The sequence below is a fragment of the Podarcis muralis genome, chromosome 1 (genome assembly GCF_964188315.1).
Source record: "Podarcis muralis chromosome 1, rPodMur119.hap1.1, whole genome shotgun sequence".
Classification (NCBI taxonomy): Eukaryota; Metazoa; Chordata; class Lepidosauria; order Squamata; family Lacertidae; genus Podarcis; species Podarcis muralis.
The window spans coordinates 36,785,600-36,809,427 of record NC_135655.1 but is presented as its reverse complement, the minus strand read 5'-3'; the positions used below and the strand labels follow the sequence as shown (position 1 = coordinate 36,809,427).

At 46.5% G+C, this 23,828-nt stretch overlaps 1 protein-coding gene and 1 long non-coding RNA gene across 3 annotated transcripts; both read left to right on the top strand.

Moving 5' to 3' along the window:
* The first annotated feature begins 658 nt into the window (after positions 1–658).
* Positions 659–3,970, top strand: FOXG1 (forkhead box G1). The gene has a single exon (XM_028721599.2). The coding sequence runs from the start codon at positions 1,307–1,309 to the stop codon at positions 2,747–2,749; it is 1,443 nt and encodes a 480-aa protein (XP_028577432.2). The 5' UTR covers positions 659–1,306; the 3' UTR covers positions 2,750–3,970.
* Positions 3,971–7,587: 3,617 nt separating this feature from the next.
* LOC114593068 (uncharacterized) lies at positions 7,588–22,862 on the top strand. Of its 2 annotated transcripts, XR_003705582.2 has the most exons (3): positions 7,588–8,770; positions 9,120–9,359; positions 22,607–22,862. It is a non-coding gene; the product is annotated as an uncharacterized LOC114593068 (long non-coding RNA). The 2 variants fall into 2 exon arrangements; XR_013392352.1 differs by lacking the exon at positions 7,588–8,770 and having other exon boundaries at positions 8,781–9,359.
* The last annotated feature ends 966 nt before the right edge of the window (positions 22,863–23,828 follow it).

The window sequence follows — 23,828 nt, the reverse complement described above, 5'->3', positions numbered from 1 at the left end:
TCCCGCTTCTGCCGCCGCCCTCCCCTCCCTCCACAATCCCAACATCCCATAAAGCGGCTCCCCCGTGAGGAAGAAAACACCACGACGAGCCAGTGAAGAAGCCAGAGACGGAGAGAGAGAGGCCTACAAAATCCTGCCTCAGCCAAGGCACCACGGCGGTGGGCTTGCGCAAAGTAGTGCCTCTTTCCCCCTCAGCCACCATTTCCTCTCTCTCTCTCTGCTCCCCTGACAGGAAATAAAAATAAATAAATATTTTAAAAAAGAAAGCGTGTGAGAATAGATATCTATGACACCCAGCCATACATAAGACACCTATAGACACAGACATATATATATATACACATACATACATACACACACAGAGAGACATACACATACATATATGGAGAGAGTGGTTTTTATGAGGAAACTGGTGTGTGTGGATTTGGGAGTGGGGTGTTGGCCAAGGAGGGGGAGTGGGATTCTGAGGAGGGGAAAAGGTAACCTGCCGCGGTGATGCGCCTGCCCCCTTTGGTATCCCTGCGCTGCCGTCAGGGCTGCGAAAGGGTGAAAGGGAGGCGGCGAAGGAGAGAAAGCGCGAGGGGAAGAGGAGGAGAAAGCGCGCCGCCGATTGGCCGGCCGCAGGGGAGACGTTCCTGTACGCCGCGCGCTCTGATTGGGCGGCCGGTGGGAAAGGTTAAACCAAAAATTTTTTTACAGCCCTAGTGTGTGTCTGTAGCTCTGAAATTAATTGTAGCTAAAGCTGTCTCGGCTGCTCTGATCCACGGCCCCGGCTGCCGGTTTCCCCCCCGCCCTCCCTTGCTCGGGTGGACTAGGGGGGCTCCAGGCACCATGAAGTAGTTTTGGACAGAGGGGACTCGGGGTTCCGTTTTTTTCAAGGGGGGCGACCATCTTTTCCTCCCCTTTGGAAAGCCCCCCTTTTTACCCTTTCTTTTTCCTCGAGGGGGGGAACCTTTCCGCGCCCCCCTTTCCTCCCCCACCCGCCCGTTGCCTTGGCTTTCCTTGCCTGGCTGCTGGGTCCCTCATCTCTTTTTTCCCTTCCTTTTCCCCGGCTGCTCCTGCGTCCTTGCTACATGCCTTGCCAAGCACGGGAGCTGGTGGTGCAAGTGCCTGGCTGCTGCTGCTGCTACTGCTGCTCCCGCTGCCTCGCTCCTGCTCCTGCTGCTGCTGCCCATCGCTGCTCCTCAGCAGCCTCCAGCCTTCCTGGACGGACCGAGCAGCGCCCCCCATCATCATCACCAGCTCCTGCGGCCACCACCACCTCTTCCTGCCGGCTGTGCAACTTTCCCCCTCCGCCTAGAGTGTGATGTTGGACATGGGCGATAGGAAGGAAGTGAAAATGCTGCCCAAGTCGTCCTTCAGCATCAACAGCCTGGTCCCCGAAGCCGTCCAGAGCGACAACAACCACAGCCACCACCACCACAACAACCACCACCCGCACCACCACCACCATCACCATCACCACCACCACCATCACGGCCAGCAGCAGCAGCAGCAGCCGCCCCAGAGGGCGACCCCGGATGAGGACGACGACGAGGAAGAGAAGAACCAGCTCCTGCTGCAGCCCCCCGGGGTGGGGGTCGGCGTGGCGGCCGCCGCCGCCGCCTCTGGCGCCGCCGCTACCTCTGGCCCCATGGAGGTGTCCAAGGGGGACCTCTTGGGCGGCAAAGGGGAGCCCGGCTCTGCAGGCGAGCTGGACGACAGCAAGGAGAAAGGAGCGGCGTCCGAGGAGAAAAAGGGCCCGTCGGAAGGGGCCAAGGACGGCGGCAGCGACGGCGGGGGCAAGGAAGGCGAGAAGAAGAACGGCAAGTACGAGAAGCCGCCGTTCAGCTATAACGCGCTCATCATGATGGCCATCCGGCAGAGCCCCGAGAAGCGCCTGACCCTCAACGGCATCTACGAGTTCATCATGAAGAACTTCCCTTACTACCGGGAGAACAAGCAGGGCTGGCAGAACTCCATCCGCCACAACCTCTCCCTCAATAAGTGCTTCGTCAAGGTGCCCCGGCACTACGACGACCCTGGCAAAGGCAACTACTGGATGTTAGACCCTTCCAGCGACGACGTCTTCATCGGAGGCACCACGGGCAAGCTCCGGCGGCGCTCCACCACCTCGCGGGCCAAGCTGGCCTTCAAGCGGGGCGCCCGCCTCACCTCCACCGGCCTGACCTTCATGGACAGGGCGGGCTCCTTGTACTGGCCCATGTCGCCTTTCCTGTCCCTCCACCACCCGCGGGCCAGCAGCACTTTGAGCTACAACGGGACCACGTCGGCTTACCCCAGCCACCCCATGCCCTACAGCTCCGTCTTGACTCAGAACTCCTTGGGAAACAACCACTCCTTTTCCACGTCCAACGGCCTGAGCGTGGATAGACTCGTCAACGGCGAGATCCCCTACGCCACCCACCACCTCACGGCCGCTGCGCTGGCCGCCTCGGTGCCCTGCGGCTTGTCGGTGCCCTGCTCCGGCACCTATTCCCTCAACCCCTGCTCCGTCAACCTCCTGGCGGCGGGACAGACCAGTTACTTTTTCCCCCACGTCCCGCACCCGTCCATGACTTCGCAGAGCAGCACCTCGATGACGGGGCGGGCCGCCTCGTCGTCCACTTCGCCGCAGGCGCCCTCCACTCTCCCCTGCGAGTCCCTCAGACCGTCCTTGCCCAGTTTTACCACGGGACTGTCGGGTGGACTTTCTGATTATTTCACACATCAAAATCAGGGTTCTTCCTCCAACCCGTTAATACATTAACCTCCAAGGGGAAGTCAAGAGACTGTAAGTGAACATTTTACACACCTTTACCTTGTAAATGCTAATGGAGCGAGAGAGAGAGAGCGAGAGCGAGAGAACGAGCGAGCGAGCGAGAGACTTAAAAAATGAGCAAAACAGAAAGGAGAAAAAAAAAATACTCACCCAGGAAAAAAAAAAGTCCAGGTATTTTTTATTAAGTTTCTTCCCCCGTACCCTCTAACCCCCATTTTCTGTACGTTTGTTCAAGTCTTTAGGGTCGTTTCTTATTCCAACCAAGCGAGGCGAGTCAGCAAATGTGCAAAAATAATAATAATGATAATAAAATCAGAAGGATACATTGTAGACGATGCAGTTTTGGGAAGGGTTTAAATAAATAAATAATATTAATAATAAGATAGTAGAAGGTATATCTAAACTAGTGACTGCTTTTTTTGGCCGTTTGGACTCCGCTTTGACACCGGTGTGTTGGGGTGGTTGTTTTTTCCCTCCTCACGCCGACCCACCAGATTTTCCATGTTTGCAGTATTATAAGTTATCATGGATGTGATGGTGGGTGCAGACCATGAGAGTAAAATTAAAATTTAATCATGATGATAATAAATTGATGAACGCCACGATGCAAAGTGTCATTTGCGTGGTGGAAGCAGAACAATTAGGCAGAGAAACTCAATAATTGCATTTTGGCCCTGGATTCTTTTGTTCTCTACTCCCTCCCCTTTTAAAAAAGAGCCAATTTTCTCCCCCTCCCTTTTTTGTTTTCCTTTTGTTTACTTTTAGACCAAAGATTGGGTTTTTAGAAAATGCACTCAGTGTACGAAATGTTTTTTTAAAAATAAAATAAAATACAGCAAATCAGAACAAGAAGGATATCATTTCAGTTTTGCAGCACTGCCCGTTCAAATGAATCCGAGGGGACAAAAATTCATGAATTGCCTTCAGTTTGTGTTGTGTATATTTTGATGTATGTGGTCACTAACAGGTCACCTTTATTTTTTTTTAAATGTAGTGAAATGTTAATACCTATTGTACTTATAGGTAAACCTTGCAAATATGTAACCTGTGTTGCGCAAATGCCGCATAAATTTGAGTGATTGTTAATGTCGTCTTAAAAAAAAAAAATCTTGATTGTGATACTGTGGTCATATGCCCGTGTTTGTCACTTACAAAAAAAATGTTTACTATGAACACACAGAAATAAAAAATAGGCTAAATTCATATATACTCGATAGTTTTTTTGTCTTTTTTAAATCAAGAAGTTTTAGCATCCAAAGGACTTTTAAAACAATAGGAAACTGAAGCTGACCCATAATGTTAGGCCCCACCTCTCAATTGCTCCATCTGCCACAATACCCGAGAGCAAATCTGGAGTTTAATGTTTAAGAGAACTGAAGAACTTCCCCCTTTAGTTCCGCTTTCAGAATCTGACCCAATAAGAATAAAATACTCGTAGGTGTGTGAGAGTGGTGTTTTTTTAAAAATGGAAAATTTGGCACATGTTGCCTTGAAAACATACTTGATTACTGTTCTACGAGGGAGGGTTTTCGATAGTTTGTGTTGTGGTCTTTTGCGTTTGACTTATTCTTGGAAGGGCTAGTGGTGTAGCAATTCTGGGTTATTATTTAACAACAACCTTTACACGGTCATTTGAATGCGTGCAAGCTTGCATTCCACTCCTGGCCGTTTGCATTTCTATTTCAAAGAGTCCAACAAGCCGCTTCAAAGCACATTGCCTTGGAAGCCCTTGACTTTTAAGAGCCTCATTCCTCAACGTATTTGCCCGAAAGTAAGTGCAACGGCCAGGCCTACATCCGAGTAAACGTGTTTTGGATGGGGCTGTGAGTTTCAGGAGTGGGGTGGCGGGTAGGAAGACGGCCTTCCCTCCCCCTTTCTTTTCTATGTGCTTGTGAATGTGTGCCTAAGTTACGGGTGTTCTGCGTGTGCGTAGCTCCACAAACAGCTCTCGCTGCTTCATTTTCTTGTGTTTTCAAAAGCGGGGGGCTGCTTGCCTGATATATAGGTATATATAATATCTAAGTCCTGGAAAGAGTATATTTGTTGCCCCCCTTCCATTTAAAAATGAACTGCACTCGCGTGCGCCCAAGTTTTGATGGAAGGAATCGCGGGAGGAAATGAAGGGTAGGGAAGGAATACAGCAGTGATGCCATGGGTTCTGAGGTGATGTGCAGAATTTGCCCTTTGACGAAGTGCACTGCACTGGAATATATATATATATATGATAGAAGGATAGATAGAGATAGAGTTCTACTGAAGCCCAAGTGTCTGTTTGACGTAAGGAGCTTAAGTTTTCTTACTGCCGGGCCGTTCCGTTTGCTTTTCGCTTTGGGCTGAAGGGGTGGCGTGACAGCGAGGTCTGAGGGGGTTTTTTGTGTGTGTTTTTTAAGGCATCCGGTTTGGGGAAGAATTTCGGGAGAAGGAGGGTAGCGATTCTTGCCAATCGCTTCAGAAAACCCGGTGCAGAGGGTTTCTCGGCTAATTGGATCCCGCAGCGAGTCCTTAGAGGACAAGTTGTTCATTTGTTACAATTGTGTAGTCGGCAAGGGGTTCGGCAGTAATGCAATAAGCCGGCTCCCTGCGCACAATGGGGGGATGAAAAATAATCTCTTTGCTGGAGATGCTATCGCCAAACGCTTTAAAGAGGATCTCTCTCTCTCTCTTTCTCAAAAAGGAGTTCTCCTCCCCCCAGAAGGAAAAAGGAGAGAAAGAGGAACCAGGGGATACTTTAGGCGACGGATAGGAGAAAATGTTGACATTTCTGGGGAACAAGGGGGAGGTAGGGGGTTGCTGAAGAGTTGATGTTCTTCACGAAGGAAAGAGGGATGGGAGTGATTAAGGAGTAGAATTGGGGGTGTATGTGAGTGTAGGGGAAACCTGGGGAAACCTAGCCACCCCCAAGTTCTCCTAACTCTGTAAAGAAAGTGACTTGGCTGGGGTGGAAATCGCAAAGGACGCTCTCCTGACGTGCCTAACTCCAGCCTCGGGTTATGGGGAATCGTTTGCAAAGCCGGAAATCACAGAAATGTTGGGCGACAATTAAAAAAATAAAATATCCTGAGGTTAAAAAAAGAGGGGGGTTTTTTGGCGGGGGGGGGAGTTGCAGGAACAGGTTATACTGAAGACTTCCGCTAATAATAATAATAATAATAATAATAATAATAATAATAATAATAATAATAATAATCTGTGCCGATTCCAACATGGAGTCCGTATCCTTTGCCAAAGCCGAGCAAACGAGGAGAGGCGTCTGGTGGTGCAGCTGACAAAGGGGCCGATGTATTATTTAACACTTGCCACGGGTTGCATATTGTGGGGAATCCAGCAGCAGGAATTAAACCTGCTATTTGCAGTGGCACTGGCAAAACAAAAAAACAATAAGGACGGGCGGGGGAGGAATCCAAACTCTGACCCGATCCTGGATTGGAAGTGTGTAGAAGTGGGGACAGCAGGGGGCTTGGTGATGGCATATGGTAGGTTCCAGATTTGCAAGCCTAATAGAAGGTATAGGGGTTCCCCACACCCCCTCAATAAGCTTTAACTAGCTAAACTTGATGCATGGTCATTCCTGAAGAAAAAGAGGTTGTGTGTGTCTGTGTGAAAGTGTGTGTCTGCGTAAGTTCCCCCTCGAAGGTGTAAACAGGCACTTGGCGTTTGCAACTCCGGGTTTCTGTCACGGGCTGGCTGCACCTTGAGGCGCTCAGGTGATTCCTCCTCACTTCTTCTTCTTTTTTTTATTTACTCCAGGTGGAGGAAGGGAGGGTCACGGCAGAAGAGGTCTCCTCTGATCTGCCAACTCCCGAGATTGCCTTTTGTTTTGATTACGGGGTTGTAGACCGCTTCGGGTGCCATCGCGAGACCTGGGGTGTGTGTATGTGTGCGTGCTGTATATAAATCGGAAAGAGAGCAAGGCAGAGAAATAGCTCTCCTGGAGTTATATCATCCAGGCGTGCATTTATTTACTTTTACCTGGAAAGCCGGCGCTTCTTTTTGTTCTGTTTTTTTTGGGATCAATCGCTACAATGACCATTCAGGTCCTCCTGTACATATGTTAGTGTGCATCCCAAAGCCATCCATACTCTGGCCCTCAACTTTTCATTTCATTTACTTCTGTCTCTCAGCAGATGGGCCACACCATTTTGCTTTCTCATGCACTTCTCCTGGTTTGCCAAGGAACTGAATGCTTGATGGTCACCACTTCAAGGCCTGGACATTACTTCCTTAAAGTTTTCACTTGTGAAATCCCGACGGATTGATTACTATCACTCCATCGTCATGTCCGAATAATAATAATAATAATAAATAATAAATAATAATAATAATAATAATAATAATAATAATAATAATAATAGATATCCAACAAAGTCATACTTAGAGTAGACCCACTGAAATCAACTGACTTAAGTTACATTGAGTATAGCTAACGTAGGATATCACCCAGTGATAATATCCTGGCGCTCTAGGCAACTTTTAAATTTAGCGTTTCTATATCCTTCAAGGCATGTTGGTAGAAAATACACTTTTTTCACTCCAGCTGTATGTTTGGTGTGTTTTTTTGAATTAAAAAAAACATTTATTCGTCGGTGGTTCTTTGGTTTAAATTTTGGGACTGTTTGAACTCTGAAAGGGAACGAAGGGTGATAACAAATACGCCAACCTATAAAGGAAATATTGGATCGTAAAAGAACTCAGTAACAATACATTCCACGGACATACTTAATTTATTGGAAGCCGCCCAGAGTGGCTGGGGTAACCCAGTCAGATGGGCGGCATAATAATAATAATAATAATAATAATAATAATAATAATAATAATAATAATAATAATATGTCAAACGCCGTTCATACCTAAAATTCTCCCTAGAAAGTTCTTTTAAGGACATTTTTACTTGCGGAGAAGTTGGCACCGAAAACAGAGAGGCTCTCTTCTCACTATCAAAATAATCATAATAAAACATTAGGCTTGGCCTGTCAGAAAGAGATCTGATTTGGCCCTAGAGAAAGAAGGGTGCCGGAGAGCGGCGTTCTGAGGCCTTGGGACTCAGGCAAGCACGCTTTTCCTGGGGCTGATCGCATCGCACCGTCTGCATCAAACACGGTGGAGCTCAAAGCTGTCCATGAGAGATTGATATAGATTTTCGAGGAACCCTCCCATTTTGTTTTAGTCTGAGAATCTGTGCTCTTGTTCAACCTTTATGGGATTGTAATTGCCGAAATTGACCTTCAGATGCCCCCTTTCCTCCTCCCTCTTTTTTTTTTTTTTTTTGTTAATAGTGAGCTTCGGTAACTTTAATCCACTCCTTTGTCAAACAGAACTCACCTGGCGTTTACACGGGAGCTATCTGAGTAGGGAGGAAGTTTAGGACAGGAAATTCCACGCTATGTCACACCAGCCCTGTCGTTTGCGCCAGGACGGGGATATAACTAGGATTCCCCTTTCTTTCCCTTCATTTTTTCTAAAATGATGAACTTCTCATATTCGTGGATCTATTTGCATGTGAATGAAGGCATTCCCTCCGCTGTATATTTCTGCAGTGGTTCCTGGGGCAGGTTCCCGTGCCTTAAGCTCAGCTCCTCTAGATTGGAGGCTGTGATGTCCTCGTATGGTGAAGGCGACTTGGTGCGGAAGCCATGGAAGATCCAGCGAGATGTTCTCCAGCCAGAGGCCCGTTCGGTTCAGGTGGTGGTGGTTATGGGGGTGGGGAAGAGGGTCTAGTGCAGGAGGCCTCTGCGGTGGGATCCCTGCGTCAAAAAAAGTGGCGGAGCTCTTGGGTTAGCCAGAGGTGAAGGTGAAGATCATTAGAGGGTGCTTTTTAGGGTTGGCTGGCTGTGGCTCTTTTGGCTGGCTTTGGGTGATCGTGCCCAGAGGGCGGAGTTGCTGCGATTTCCTACCTCTCAGCGGAGAACCTGCCCTCTCGACTCCACGGCAGAAGGACGGGACCTTCTGGGAAGGAAAACAGCTGGACGAAGGATCTCAGCGAGCCATTTTGTCAACAGTAGCAGCAGCAGGGTAGGTGAAGTTCAAGCCAGCCAGCCCCCATTCCGCCTTCTCCCTAAGGGGGGTGAGGGGTTCAGGAGAAGAGAGATGGGAAAGCTTCTGTCTAGATCCATTCTTCGGCCTTCACCCGGGAAAAATAAATAAATCAAATATTATGAATTCTCCCTCCCTATCTACCTCCATTTCGATCTGTAAATTTGGACGGGCCAAGAATTGGATCGTCTTTTCTACACCGCACAATCCCCCGCAATACCAACCCCCCCCTTCTCTATTCGTTCTTCTTCCGTTTTATTTATTTGTTATTTTAAGAGTCATGACCTGGGTAAAATGTATCCTGCTTTCTTCCATTGAAACACTGTAGACCTTTGACAACTGGCGAGGAGAAGGAAGACTTTGCCTGCTTTTCAAAGGGGGAGACTCGAGCGACAAAGAGCCAAGGTGACGAAAAGCCAAGACGATTGCGCCGCTGAGAGAGCCTTTGTTCGCCTTTTGAAGCGGGTGGGAAGAATTACCTGCGGCGGAAAGGAAGAAGGAGCCCAAGGAATCCGACCTGCTTGGTCGCCGCCGCCGCCGCCTTCTTCCTTCGGCCCTTTTCGAACTGGTGAGTGCGCCTTTGCTCTCTCCTAAACTTCACAGAGCGCTGTTTATATTTCTTTTGGGGTTGCTGCTTGTTTTAATTGCCAGTTTCTCTTTCTTTCATTCATTTGTCTAAACACAGATTCACGATTTAGAAAGAGAAGGTTTTTTTTAAAAGGAGTTTTTTTTGCAATTTCTATCTCTCTCCTTTTTGCTCTAATTTTAATGCGATACCGTGTTCAGGTGTCACATGTGCCTAATAATTGTGGGTTTCCTAAATATATATGGATAGGACCCAGCCAAACTTAAGAACCCTTTAAGGCCCATTGATCGCTCCAGCATGAATGCTGCCGCCTCCCATTGAAAACAATGAGATATTAAGTTCCCACGTTTGGTTTGAAAGCGCCTGTGGTCTCTCTCTCTCTCTCTCTCTCTCTGTATATATACATCTGTGTGTATCTATCTATGCAGATAATTTTTTTAAAATTATTTTAATGAGGTTTTCTCAAGACAGCTTCCTTGTCTGCACCGCTTTCATTATGCAAAACGCGTTACTATCAGTGCAATCCTATGCAGATTAACTCATACAGTAAATAAATTGAACTACATCAGTCGCTCTCTTTAGGAAGCGTGCTCAGAATTGTCCCTATTTCATATTTAAGATAAAGAAAAAGTGTCGTCAGCAACATTTAAGAAAGGAAAAGCGATTTATGTAAAGGTTGAAAAAAAATAATAAGGAAAGGGATTATTATTCCTGGACATTGTACTGAGATGAGAAATTAACTGGAGTACTACAAGATAAACTTTTGAAACGGCTCTGGTGTCAAATTTCGGCGTGCTCCTCTTTAAGTGCTTCCATGCAGTTTCAGGACTTATTTGTGCTCGAAACTTTTCAGTCTTCCACACGAGCCCAATCCAGCCAAAGTGAAGCATCCCGAAATCGTTTGGCTGTGGGTTCGGGAGACTCCTTCGCGTGCTTTCAATTCTTTCCCAAGCGAAATCACTGAGCTTTAAGCTTAATTTTAGCTGGATCGCGCGGCCCATATTTTCTTTGAAGACCCTCATAAGTCGATGGAGTGAACGTCCAGTAAAGGCTGCCACTCCAAGTCTTGTGTATTTAACTCCTAGGGACAGATATGAGACTTCTGTGTCGCTCCTACTGGAAGGAACGAAGGGACGCTTGAGACGCAGTTTTCCTACGCATGCTTATTTGAGAACAGGATCCATTTAGGAATGGGCCTAAGTCTGAAATCTTACGCACACTTTCCTGGGCGTAAGTCCTGCTAGACATGATGGAGATTTCAAGCTTCCATGTTAAAGAATTGCAGTGGGCGAGATATCTGTATTTGCCTACATTTCGTTCAGTGAGGCTGACTCCCACATAAATTGGTACAACATTGCAGCCTTAACTGGGTGTGGATCGTGAAATCCACTTAACTTTTGATCCCCTCCCAGGTTTTATCTTTTTTAAAATAGTGATGTGATGCGTCTATGCTGGACTGTTATGTTCAGTGCTGGCTTTGGGGAGGGGGGAGGGTTTTTCTTTTCTTTTTAAATCTTCTTAATGGTTAAAGTTGACCCGCTGGGAAGGGGGAACAGAAGAACAATGCAGCGTGCGCCACACTGTAAATTATCTTTCCCCCCTAATTCCCCTGTTCCTGTAATTTGTAATCTCAAGAAAATAATTAATTGTTAATACACCAATTTGAGTTACCCAAACGCAGGGAAGATAAAAACACCTGCTGAACGCAATCAGAGCCAACGGTAATGAAGTACTGAGAGGTTTATCTCCCCTTGCAGGAAATAGAAAGAGGGTGAAGTTCATTCTCCCTCCCTCCAAAGGCAATTTATATACAATGAAATTAGTAGTCAGGAGAGAGAATGGATCTACCGGTGACAGTTTTTAAGAAACCTGCCTATGGGATAAATGGGTCAATTTAGATTTTGAAGCGACTAAGAAAGAAAGGGAGTCTGAAATGCTGTTTTGGTTACTTAATTTTTCTCCATGGATACGGCACTGTTTCACCTTCCGCCTCTGTCGTGCAATGCTTGCTTATAGCTGATTGACAGAAATAGTCCCTAAGTTTAGGGAGATGAACTGGAGGTTGCTCTGGTTTGAGGAACGCGTGGAATGTGGGCATATGGGCAACGTTAAGGTTTATTAAGTGTGTTTATGCAATAGGATTTATGCCTCTGCTGTTCTTTAAACTGCAGGGCGAGGGCGCTCTTGCCAAGCGCAAGAAACCAAGAGCTCAGTGTTCCCTCCTCTGGCACACATGTTCGAATTTCAGGTGCCTAGAAAATTTGACTGCCATATAGATACATAAGCTTCACCTTCTGTGTGTGTGAGTGCATGGGTGGGTGGGTGGGTGGCTGGATAGATAGATAGAAAGATAGACACTGATTCGGATCTCTCAGTGCTACTCTTCTAGTGGTAAATTTAAAAATTCTTTCCTCCCTTGTCATTACTGCAAAGGGGAATCTAATTCAGGCCATCTGCCCCGGCCCCAGGCTCCATAGCTTATGGTGTGGAAGGAAAGAACATTAAAGCCCATGGAAATCTCTTCCCCCATCCGAATGTACTGAAGCCAAGAGCTTCACCTCTCACCTTCAATTGACAGTCTTGCCTACACGCTATACTTTTAAAGCACATTCGAAGCACCTTTCCCCCTCAAAGAATTCTGGGCACTGTAGTTTCTTGAGGGTTGTCGGGAACTGTAAGTCTGTGAGAGGCGAGCTACAGTTCCCAGGATTCTCCGAGGGCGAGGACGTGCTTCAGATGTGCCTTAAAGGTACAGTGTCGGTGTCGCTGAGCTCAGGCGCGACACGTCGTGGCAAACCACCACCAGGCACGTCGACAGCAGCGGACAGAGACTCTTACACTGAGAAGCACCAGCATCTAAGCAAGCCCCGTCCCCTGCTACTGTCGCCCCCGCCGCTTGTTGATGCTGTTTTTGTTTATCCCCAACCACTTCGGCTTCACCGCGGATCACCCTGTAAGACAGTTTGGGCCTCTGTGCCCTCCCACAGCAAAGGCGATCTAAAGCTTTGTGGGAGGTTTGTGTGGCGTTTCCATGACAACAACGTGAGAACAGGTTACACAAACTCAGCCGCCGCCGCCACCACCTTCCGGTGGGGAGCAAAGAGCAACCAACCAGAGGCGGGGAGGGAAAGCAATAATGAGAATTAAAAAAAAAAGTTACTGTAATTTATCGCACGGTGCAAATCAATTCACATCCCCTAATTTTAGTTTAAGCTGCTTTCCAAAGCGCCGATCACCACTAGTAACGTATTTGCAAATATTATGGGAGAAGATTACCTCCCTATATATATATATCAAGAGAGAGCGAGCGGTAGTTTTCTGGACGTGTTCAAATAAGGCACATTTCTACCACAGCTCTTAGATGCGTTTCTCGATTGTCTCGAATCTGGTTTTTAATTGGCATTCCACCCCAGTCTGGAACAGATTTCCTTGAAAGGAAGTCTCAATAAACGAGTTTCTTTCAGTTGCAAGCCATGGGCACCACCAGGCCAAAGTTAACTTTTTTTTTAAAAAAAGTCCACTTTATTTCAGAGGGAGTTGGGATCGCTTCCTTAACTTGCTTAACTTTCTGCGGATCCTTCCGGTGACTTGGGCATGAGTCAAACTGACCTTAGTTGGCTTTCATTCAGACGTTTAAAGATGGCGGTGTATGAGGATTTAAAAGTTTTATGCTCTTTGCTTTACCTTCATATATATTATGTAGGCTACAGAAAGCCACGAGTTAAACGCCAAAAAGCATTTTCTATATTATTCTGTTATGCCAGATCTGAGAACCATCTCAGGTTGACCCATATGATTCTAGCCAACCTAAGCTGACTCCTTGAAGCCAAGTGGGATTTTGGTCGGCGCGAAGAAGGAAACAGGCGGGCCTGTGGGGCGCGCACACGTGTGGGAGAAGGGCCCGTCTTCTCCCAACCTCGTGGGAAGCGCTTGAATGTTTCGGATCTGTTCTTGGTAGAAATCTCGATCTCTCTCAGTTTTTTGCGAATTAGGAATTTCAGTGTTGTTGCTGTTTTAAAAATAGATTAGTTCAGATACTTTCGAGGTTATCGAGCTTCCCTTATAATCTCAAGAGGTAGGCAGAGGGAAAGGAGGGTTTTACTTCTGACTTTCTTTGAGGAGTCACTTTCCCTTCTCAGGGTTGATCGAGCAGAAATAATTTCAGATTGTTGGATTGATCATATGGGACGGGAGAGTGCCGTGCAGGGCTAGGGGAGAGGAGGAGGGTCACAGTCCGAGAGAACCCTTCAGAAATCACTAAGGTTTTCAGACAGGCAGTATAAGAAGCAACGAGGGGGGGGAATGTACTTATTTATATGGGTGTTGTTTCTTTTGAAAAATCGCAGCTCTATATAATGAAAGAGTTTTGCATTCCACAAGAGGCTGCGATAATCTTGTTTAAAGTGGGTGAGGGTGGGAACCACGATAAAGGCCCCTAAATGTTCTTTTGGGAGAGAGGGAAAATGTATATATATACTAGAAGAGAATTTCTTCTCCTTTTGGCATCCTTAGGCTCAATATATCTAAAAACGTGGGGGCAGCGAGGATTTGTATGAGAATTATAAGGAAGCGAGTTTACTGCAAGGTTGGTGTCCATTTCAAGAAGCTATCACCCGATTCCAATGTTTACATTTTAAAGAGAGAGCGAGAGAGTGACAGACAGAAAGGAAGAAACCGTGCTATTAAGGCTGATGTTTCTTCCAAGATGCATTTTTTTCGCCGTCGTGTTTGGAAAAAAAAATACTCCCCATTTGTTTTACTACTGTAAAAGTTTTGCAATTGGGAGTGGTGGGTGGTGGTAATAAAACTAAACCCACACTCCCACGGCGGGCGTTTTCCCTCTTCTAATAGAAGAAAATTCCATCCAGGTTAAAATGGAAGCATTTAAATTATTTTATTTTTTGCTGATTAAAATCCGTGGCTTTCAAATCCTAATAATTACCTACAGAGTAGTTCGGAGTCTTGGTTGGCAGGAAGAGGGGGGTGGGATCGATTGTGTCCCCATCAATAGAACAAGCGCTGGCTACTTTGCTATCGATTGGTGTGTTTATTTGCGCCCGGTTTTTAAGTATTTATGTACAGATTTTCGGTCTTCTTTTCTTTTTTCTTTTGCCTTGATCTTATCTTAGCGGCTTGGTGCTGAGCAAAAGGCGGAGGGGATGCAGGCTAGGAAGAGTCCTTCTTAACAGCGCACCTGATTGTGGATTATTATATATCTAACAATCAACTCATACATGCTCTCTTCACGTTGCGAGAAATTAAGAAATCGTTTAGATTTCGCGTTTTTGCTCTCCGTTTTCTTTATATTATAATAATATACTTTATGTTGCGTAAAGTTTGAAAACCTTGAGAAATAATGCATATATGTATTATATACACATTTTCTCTCTCTCTCTCTCACTCTCTCACTCACTCACACACACACACACACGAGAAAGAGAGTGAGAGCGGGAGATATTACATAGGAGAATCGAGTAAACACACTTAGTAAACACACTTAATATCAGAGGTTGGGTGGAAGGGATTTGAGCCCAGCGCTTCCTGAACAGCAGTGGCGGAATTTCCGTCCTGCAACCCGAATCTTAACTGGGCTCGGAATCTGACTGCGCGTTTGTTCCTTATAAAATCCCTCTCACCGCTCCCTCCCGAAGGTTTCCAAAAGCTTTGGCCAGCAAGAACCTTTCGGAAATGCATGATTCTCTATACTAGCAGCGCACCGCGGATTCGTTTCATTTCCGCTGGTTTGAGTAAATGGGCGTCAGGATAGCGGCCTTACGGCGATCTGCCTTTCTTAATTGAAACCACAATATTCTATCTCACTGTGACGGGCGATATGTGACCTGTCCCTGTTAAACCACGAAGGTGAAAGGACACATTTGGCCAGAATTATAAACTCCTCCGGAGAATCGTTGGAAGCGCTTTTGTATGAAGTTCGTCCGTTAAAACCCCCGAACTCTTCATTAGCAGGCCGGCCATCCCAATCCTACTCTCATCGATCTAGAAGTGTGATGAGTCTTGCAGGCACCTTAAAATTTATTATGCCACAATAAATTGGTGAAGTTTTGAAGGCTGCCGGCAAGATTCTTTGCAGTTTTGGCTGTAACTGATTAGTGGGGCAACTTTTCTGGTTGTTGAGTTTTCTGTCCATGTGCCACAATTGAGGGGAAATTCTGACGTTCTAAAATCAAGATTGCTTTCTTCATAAATTCTCATTCGTCCATTTTTTTTTGGGGGGGGGGGAGAAGCGGAGTCTAGCCCCCGCTTCAGATAAAATTCCTGTAGAATAGAAATGCCGGTTGACTGCTGCATTTATTTATTTACCCTAGGAATCCCCTCCTCATTTTTCTACTTCAACCTCTCCAACCCAACTGTTGGAAAATAGAGTCATTCCGGGCCGTTTGTTTATGATCCTGCCGAGCTGTCAAAAGCTATCTTTAAAAGGTACTGTTTGTCCCTAGGTCAGTTCTGTTGGAGCCACTGGGGCAGATTTCCAAGAAATCCCAAACAACGGCATTTTGAGGTTAAACCCCACTGACATCCATGTGCCTTACTTCCGAGTAAACCGCGTCAGCATTGGCCTGCGGGTTTATTTGGCATCGGAGAGCTAGACACCCGATCCTAAAACATTTACCTGGGAAGTTATTCCCTTGTTTTTGAATGCAACTTTGAGAGTCTAATGAGTTAAGGATCATTTCCCCCTGGTCTCACGTTAAGCCTGTGAACTCTGCACTTCAGTTTCTTGGAAGGAACCTGTGGATCTTACTTCCAGATAAACTGCGTTTAGGACTGAGGTGTCAGAAATATTATTATAGTTATTGTTGTTATTAGAACATCCGTTCTTTTACAAGTTGTAGAAGCTAGATACCAGCGCACCAGACGCAGATTTGAGGACGGTCTATGCTTGGATCCTATGGCGCTAAATCTTTCCTGTGAATGAACTAGAAAACACTCGACAGGTCGTGAATAATCGTTTTAATGAGTGTGTAAAGCGTGCGACGGGGTGCACGGAGCTGTCGGGTTAAACAAACAACTTGTACCCTGACGAAATCCGATTGTTAAAGTGCAAAGTGGTGTCAGTCCAATTTTCATCCTAGCCCTAAAAACCACAGATCTAACTCGCGGGAGTCCAAATTTTCCCCATTAAAGAAAAATAACAATATTTTCCGAGCGTAAGTGTGATCTTCTTGAACGTTACTGAAGACCAAAAAAGCATCAATTGCAAGCCAAACAGGTATCTTAAGTATTTTTTAATGGGCTTCCTCCTCTTAGGGTGTGGACCCTGAACACATTTTGTTGCAAGAAAGTGCTATTAATTTTATGGACACTAACTCCCCACCAAATGTAAATGTGTTTGAAATCGAGGTGGAAGGTTTATTTTTAATACCCGAAGCCTTATCTTAAACAGATTTACGTGGAATAAAAACATCTTTGAAAGTAAGTTTCACTGAAATAATTAGAGCTAGGATGCGTAAATATGTTGACTTGTTTTTTTAATACGTTTATGCAATATTCTAAAGCACAGACTCAGTGTTCAACCCGTTAGCCACTTTCCTGGGAGTAAGGCCCATTTGACTCAACGGGACTTACTTCTGAGTAGACACTTCCAATATTCCTCTGTCAGGCTGCTTCTTTACATAGGAATCAACTGTAGCTGAACAGGGGGACTCCCTTTTGAATATACAGGAATGGTGTTGCCCTGTGTATAAGTAAAGTCATTTTGGAAATAGTTGTCTGTATTATCACACAAAACAGTATGGCGTAACCCCCCTCCCATCTTTCTTTCTTTTTTAAATGTTAATGAGGGACACCGTAAAGCTCGAGTTCCTATGGATCTCTGTAGCGCCTGCGTGCTTCGTTTTCGTCCCGATCCAAAGTTGCATCGAGTCCCATTTCTCGTGCGCTGCACATGGCAGGCGCCAGTCAGAAAGACCATTTTCTTCCCAACGAAGAAAATGTGTGCCCACAACACAACTGAAAGAAAATAGAACTTGAAAGGTGTTTAAGGAGATGGCTTGGGAATCAGGCGTTGTCCTTCGATTTCTTCTGATTCCAGAGCTATTTCCTGTTGGCATCGAGCATCTGACGGATGCGACACTTCTTACTCGCTGGGAAGAGGCCTGTAATGCATCACGTGAGGCTTTGTAGTAGGTAAAGAAAATAGATGGAGGCCCTCCCCCTCCCCGCCACGTATCAAAACAGCCGGATGCAAGTCTAGAAATGGGCTGAAACACGATGGGGGAGGGGAGTAACAATGCGTTCCTAGCATGCAGTTCCAAGCAGGTCTTCTCAGAAGTAAGTACCATTGATTTCAATGGCACTTACTTCCAAGAATGCAACCTAAGGTCAATTCAGGGTGGGAAAGAAACGGCCTCTGATTCCAAAGTTGCCGTTATTCCATTTCTTCCGTGTACGGGGTGTGCAAGGCGAGGTAGTGAGCCCACCTCCGCACCAAGCCTTCTGCAAAACGCCAAGATACCAATGAAATCGGCAGCAGCCGCATCCACAATAAGGTTAAGAATCCGGCTCAGGAGCGCGCACTGAAGTCTCATAGAAACAAATTGGGGCATGATTCCAGCGTGGTAGTTTCCAGTGTGTTGCTAGCAGGGGTGCCAACTTGAATGAAATATGGGGGGGGGGGGGCAGGTAAGCCCCGCCCAGCATAATAGATCACATGACATGGTGCACACACACCATTTGAATGGCAATGCCCATAGGTTTTTGTTGGGAGGGGGGCAGGACTTTTGTGGGGGGGGCAGATTGGTCAGTTAGTTAAATATTTCTATTGTTTTACTTGATGGAGGGGCAGCTGCCCCTTGTCCCCTCTTGGCTACGCCCATGGCAATGCCCCTCAACTTCGCGGGGGTCCAGTCCCCTCAAATATTTTATTGCGGAGCGGAAGCCTCCACGGCCCCTAGGAGTTGGCTCCTATGGTTGCTAGACCAGGCGGCCTTGAGTTCGAACCGGACCTAAGCCCTGAATCTTTGCACGATCGAAGACCAATCGACATCTTTCGGTCTAAACGGGGAAAAATGGGGAGGACTATGCACGCCCCCCCCCCGAGTTTCCTTGAAAAGGGCGAGTTATAATTACAAAAAATAGATAAATCCGTTTGAAGTGGATTTTTTCTTTTGGGGGGACAAAATTATTTTCTCTATAGCCAGTTTACTGGCTATAGAGAAAATAATTTTAAAGACCCATGCATGGAGGGGGTGGCGGGATGGATGCACCAATGGGACTAATTTCAGAAGTCTCATGAATTTCAGATTTGAAACTGACGCGCAAGACTATCTGGAACAGGGCCCATATACTTAGACCTGGGTGGGCAATACGTGAGCTGCTTACGGAACGGTGCAGGAGGGAACGAATCCTGCACAACTGGATCCCTCCAATTTTCACGCCACCAAGAACTTCCAGAACTCCCAAGTGTCAGCCTAAAGAGATTATTAGGTAGCCGCCTAAGTCGCAAGCAGCTATCCACTTCCCTGTGAATAAGCCCCATTGACTTCAATGGGACTTACTTCTAAATAAACGTGCGTGGGATTGCTCTGTAAAGCTGAAAGGTATGCACGGAGGGCCGTGGAGGAGAGCAAGCCACTGCTGGATTCAGCATAGATCCCTAAATCTACACTAGGATGAGCAGTCCTTGGATCCGAGTCTCTCCCTGGATAATGATAATGATGATGATTCAGTGGGGTTTACTTCCAAGTAACAGGGTATAGGATTTCAACCTCAGTATTCACCAGGTTCGTAATTCTCAAAGGGGCATTAATTTTATTCCACTGCCAGCATTTTGCCTTAGGGTCTACGATTGGGAAAGCAGGTAGTTTGGTGCGCCGGAAAACCAAAGTTGATTCCTTTCTGCTGCTCTCACGAAACGCCTAAACAAACAAACAACAGCCCCCTCGAGGTTTCTGTTTTGTTTTGCCTTCCTCCCTCTCGCAACAATAGCGCGCCTTTCCACTGAGCTCCTATGGATTTCAAGAGAACTTCCCCCCACAGGGGTGCTGGCTGGGCCCCGGCTTCCTAATAGAACAGTGTAAATACTCCAAGATTGCATCTGGATCCCCCTCCCCTCCCTCTCTTCCCTGTTTCCATTTAAGGAAAGGAAGGCAACGCGGGTAACCATCTTCCCTCTTTCCATACGCGATTATGACTCTACCTCATCACAAAGGAGTGTGTCTGCGATCCGTTGGTTGGTTGTTTTTTTTTAACGTTTCAGGAAGTTGGGATCTTGTCCCAGCTTAAGTCCATGTTAAAAAATGTTTAAAGCCCGAACACCTCTAACGCCCCGAGGAGTTCCTCCAAGAATTGCCCCAGAAGTCAATGCTTCACATCTTTAAACGAAAGTACGCCTGGGCTGAACTCGGCGGTCCTCTGATTCGCACGTGAGAGCTGCAATCCCAGCATAGGAGCCTAGAGGCCGAGGTCCCTTCGTCCTTCCCCCATAAAATGTTTGAGGGGGCTACGGCCCCCCCCAAGTTTATGGTCATTGCCATTCAAATGGTTGCTTGCGCCGTGTCTTGTGATCGATTATGCGGGGTGGGGCTTACTTGCCCCCCAATATTTTATTCGGGTTGGCCCCCCTGTATCCCGTTATCACAACCGTCTAAGTTCAGCTCGTCTAAATGCGTGTTCTGTAACGGGCAAAAAAGCAAAAAAGCAAAAAGCGAAGAGGGTGGAAAATTGTAGGTGTAACTTCAACGTGGTCCGTTGAAAACGCCGGGAAATGGAGCTGCGTTGGAGGTGGGAGATTAGCCCGTGGGGCCTTTGAGACACATCTGAGGCACGGCGGTGCTTAAAGGAATGTCCAAATCGGCAGAAGAGTGTAAAACCTCAGAGGTTAAGAACATAAGCTCTTTGCCCCTTGACAACAAAAGCATCAACGTCTCCCACTCCCTCCCTCCCTCCCCTCTTTCCTGCAAACACCAAAAAAGACCCCAGAGGCTCGGATCCTTCTTAGCTCTTCGGTGTTTAGCCTCTTGACGTAAGTGGGACGGGCAGCAGGATTCAAAACTTTGGCTAAAGGAGACCTTTAGAGCGATTCGAGTTGCACTGAAGTCAACTTCGCCTTGCCGAGCTTGAAATCAGTTCATTCGGTCTAAAATGGTTGATGGGTAATAGATTCACATAATCATTAGCTTAAAATGTTCCACGGCACGGGACGGCCGATCTGACTGGCTCACTCTCCGTATATATGCGCCTGACTTCTGTCCCATATGTGTGTGTGTGTGTGTGTGTGTGTGTGTGTGTGTGTGTGAGAGAGAGAGAGAGAGAGAGAGAGAGAGAGAGAGAGAGAGAGAGAGAGTCGTTCAACCTATAAGAGTAAGAGCGCCTCTTTCGAAAGTGTCATTCCCATTTCCCCAAATAATGCTTAAGTTTGCCATCCTCGAATTTACCTGGGAACAAGCCCCATTGAACTCCGGTAGGACTTTCTTTTGAGTAGATTGGTATTTATTTTTTTTAAGCCTTTGCTTTGAATGGGATGAAAAGCATCCAATGGGTTAGGTGAGGGCGTTTTTAGAAGGGATGCTTCAGAAAGCTTTTAATACGCACCGGGAAATATTCTTCAAGTAGGGCTGGAAAAGAATAGGAGGACCATTTGGAAAATGAGTTCCGGTATCAGCCAACGTTTGCTAGTCTGATTCTGTTTCCGAAAAGTGCTGCTTGCGGAACAATCCTATGTATGTCCGCTCAGAAATAAATTCTGTGGAATTCAAGGAGGAGGCCTGAATTCCACAGGTAAATGTGTTTAGGGCTGTCGCATCATCTTATAAACTTCCACTCGGAGGCTCGCCAAAGTCCTAACCTGAGCATCTTTGGGGAACGTTGAGAGACATATTTGTACTAGTATTCCTTGGTCAGGGCTGCCAGGTAAAGGTGGGCCCATCTCAGTGAACTTGGTGAAATTTTATACTGTTTTCAGGAGCGGAAGAGGTAGCAAGAATCATGGCTGAGCCTTCTGAAAACATTTTAAATAATCATAATAATATTCACCAATCCCAGTTTTCAGTATAAATTCTGAAATGGCCAGCATATATTTTCAATTCTAAAAAAGCTGTGTTTTTTGGCTTTTTACAACTTTATTTCTCATTAAAACATTCAAAACATTACAGGTACACTCAGTGCATTATATGTACACAAGTTGTTGTTTTTGTAAAGCGTTCTCGCAACGTGTTTATTTTTGTTCCCGATACTAGACTTGAATGTGATGTTTTAGTGCGAGAATCTTTTGTAAGCCGCTTTGAGGTGTTTGTAATAAATAATCACACCAGTTACATCATTGGCCAATGTGCATGTCAATTCCAGGGGAGCCTGCCAGGATTGGCCAGTGTTCCCCACCTCTTGTGTACCTGGTGACAAATATCTGCTTCCGACTTTATCAGTCGCACCTGTGACACAAGGGACACGTCCCTGTCTTGAGCCTTAAATCCGTTTTACCTTAAATTGTTCTGTAAACCAAACGTAAGCCCCCACCATAGCCACTCAGAGCGGTTTTTAAAACGGCTCTATGCTTCCTTAGCCTACGTTAACACAATTCACACTAGTGAGGCAAAAATAGATTTGAGTGGAAGAACAACCAAATGCACTTTTGTGTCAGGTGTGAAAGCTCCCTTAAAAAGCCCGGGGCTTTCTAAAACCTAGCGAGGACGTTCGCACATGCGCCTGGAAAGGTGCTTGCAGGGTTACGTGGCAGCGCTCTTCCAGGAGTTTGCATCCCCTCCCCACCACACTTCAGGATGGCGATTTAAACTTAGAGCTCTCTTTTCGCTGTGAGTGCTTAAACATCCGCGAGCGATTAAAATCTGCTCTGAGCGCCGCTTACTGAACACCAGTTGACTTGTTAGATGTGTCCACCCCCCAAATATTAGGTGCATTTCTGCCGCCTTCCCTTTGGATCTCCATATATTCTGTTTCGCGGTCTCTACTTGGAAATTTATTGACTGATTTCCGGGAAGCGGCTCGTACCTTTCCTTTGTGGTCCATTCCACGATCTGCATCCACATTTCCACAGCGCGCTCAGTAGACTAGAGTAGGCGTGTGCGGCACTTTCGGCCCCTCCAGGAGTTGCGGAACTACAACTCCCATCATCCATGGGTATTAGCCAGTTTTGCAGGGGCTGATGGGAGCTGTAGTTCAGTAACATCTGGCAGACCAAAACTTCCACCCGCCTGCTCTAGGGAATATTGCGAGGTGCCTGTTATTGGATATGTCCTCTCTCCTCTTTTCAGGTAACGCGGAGGAAGGAGCGACGATGTTGATGAGCAAAAAGCCTGATGATGACGCCCAAAGCGGAGGGACGTCAGGAAAAACGGAACGAAAGAAATGTCTTTAGCAGGAGAAGGCAGGGGAAAAAATTATTCCGAAGAGCGGGAAAGGCACCCAACGGCAAAAAGCAACAAACACAACGGACACAGATTTATCCTGTTAGGAGTAGCGTGGAAGAATCTTGAGAGCGAATATAAAAGAAAACATACAAACAGACAAGTGTTTTCCCTCTTCTTTCGGGCGGAGTTTTTGTTTCTCTCTCTCTTAGCTTCGTCAAGTGTTCAGATGAAATTCTTAAAGGGGACTGATTCCTAGTTTGTTTGTCTATTGTATTTCTATCCCACCTTTTCTCCCGGGAGCTCAAGGTGGCCTGCGCGGTTCTTCACCTCTTCATTTAATCCTCACCACAACCCTGAGAGCACCTGACTGGCCCAAAGCATGGGCCTAGCCAGGGAGGTGCGGGAGGCAGCTGCCCCAATAAACTAAGTAAATAAATGAAAATACTTACCTAACTGAACCATTGTGCCGCAGATATCTCGGTTATCTGCTCCCCACAACATAAAGCCTGCTCCCCCATAAATCCTGGCTATGCCCATGGCCTCCCAGTGAGCTTCATGGCTAAGTGAGGGATTGGAACTCTGGTCTCTCAGGTCCTAACCCAAATACAGTACTCTCCAGTATTTCCCAAACTTGGGTCTCCAGCTGTGCTCGGACTACAATTTCCACCATCCCTGACACTGGTCTTGCTAACTAGGAATGATGGGAGTTGTAGTTCAAAAACAGCTGGAGACCCAAGTTTGGGAAACACTGCAACTACCACAGTACACTGACTCTTTGTCCTCTCCCACCATTGCCAAATGAGTAAACGGCAAAAAAGGACGGCTGGAAAGGGAGCTAGAGTCATTAAACAAAGCGAAGGACCCACTGGCAGGCCTATTATTTTATCCTTACCTGCGTTTGTCTTTCAGCCCAGGACCAGCATCCAAGGTCTCCCCACCTCTCCCGTTTTGATCTCGGAACCACTTTGTAAGGTTAGGCAACGAGGGATGCAATTAAGCGGCTTTTAGACTCTGTACTTGGGGAGGACCCACATGAGATGGTTAAGGTGTATTACTTCGAAGTAGGCTGTATTCACCCTTTCTGAGAAGCGAGGCCCTGGACATCTGCCCCCAAAGCTCTGTCCCG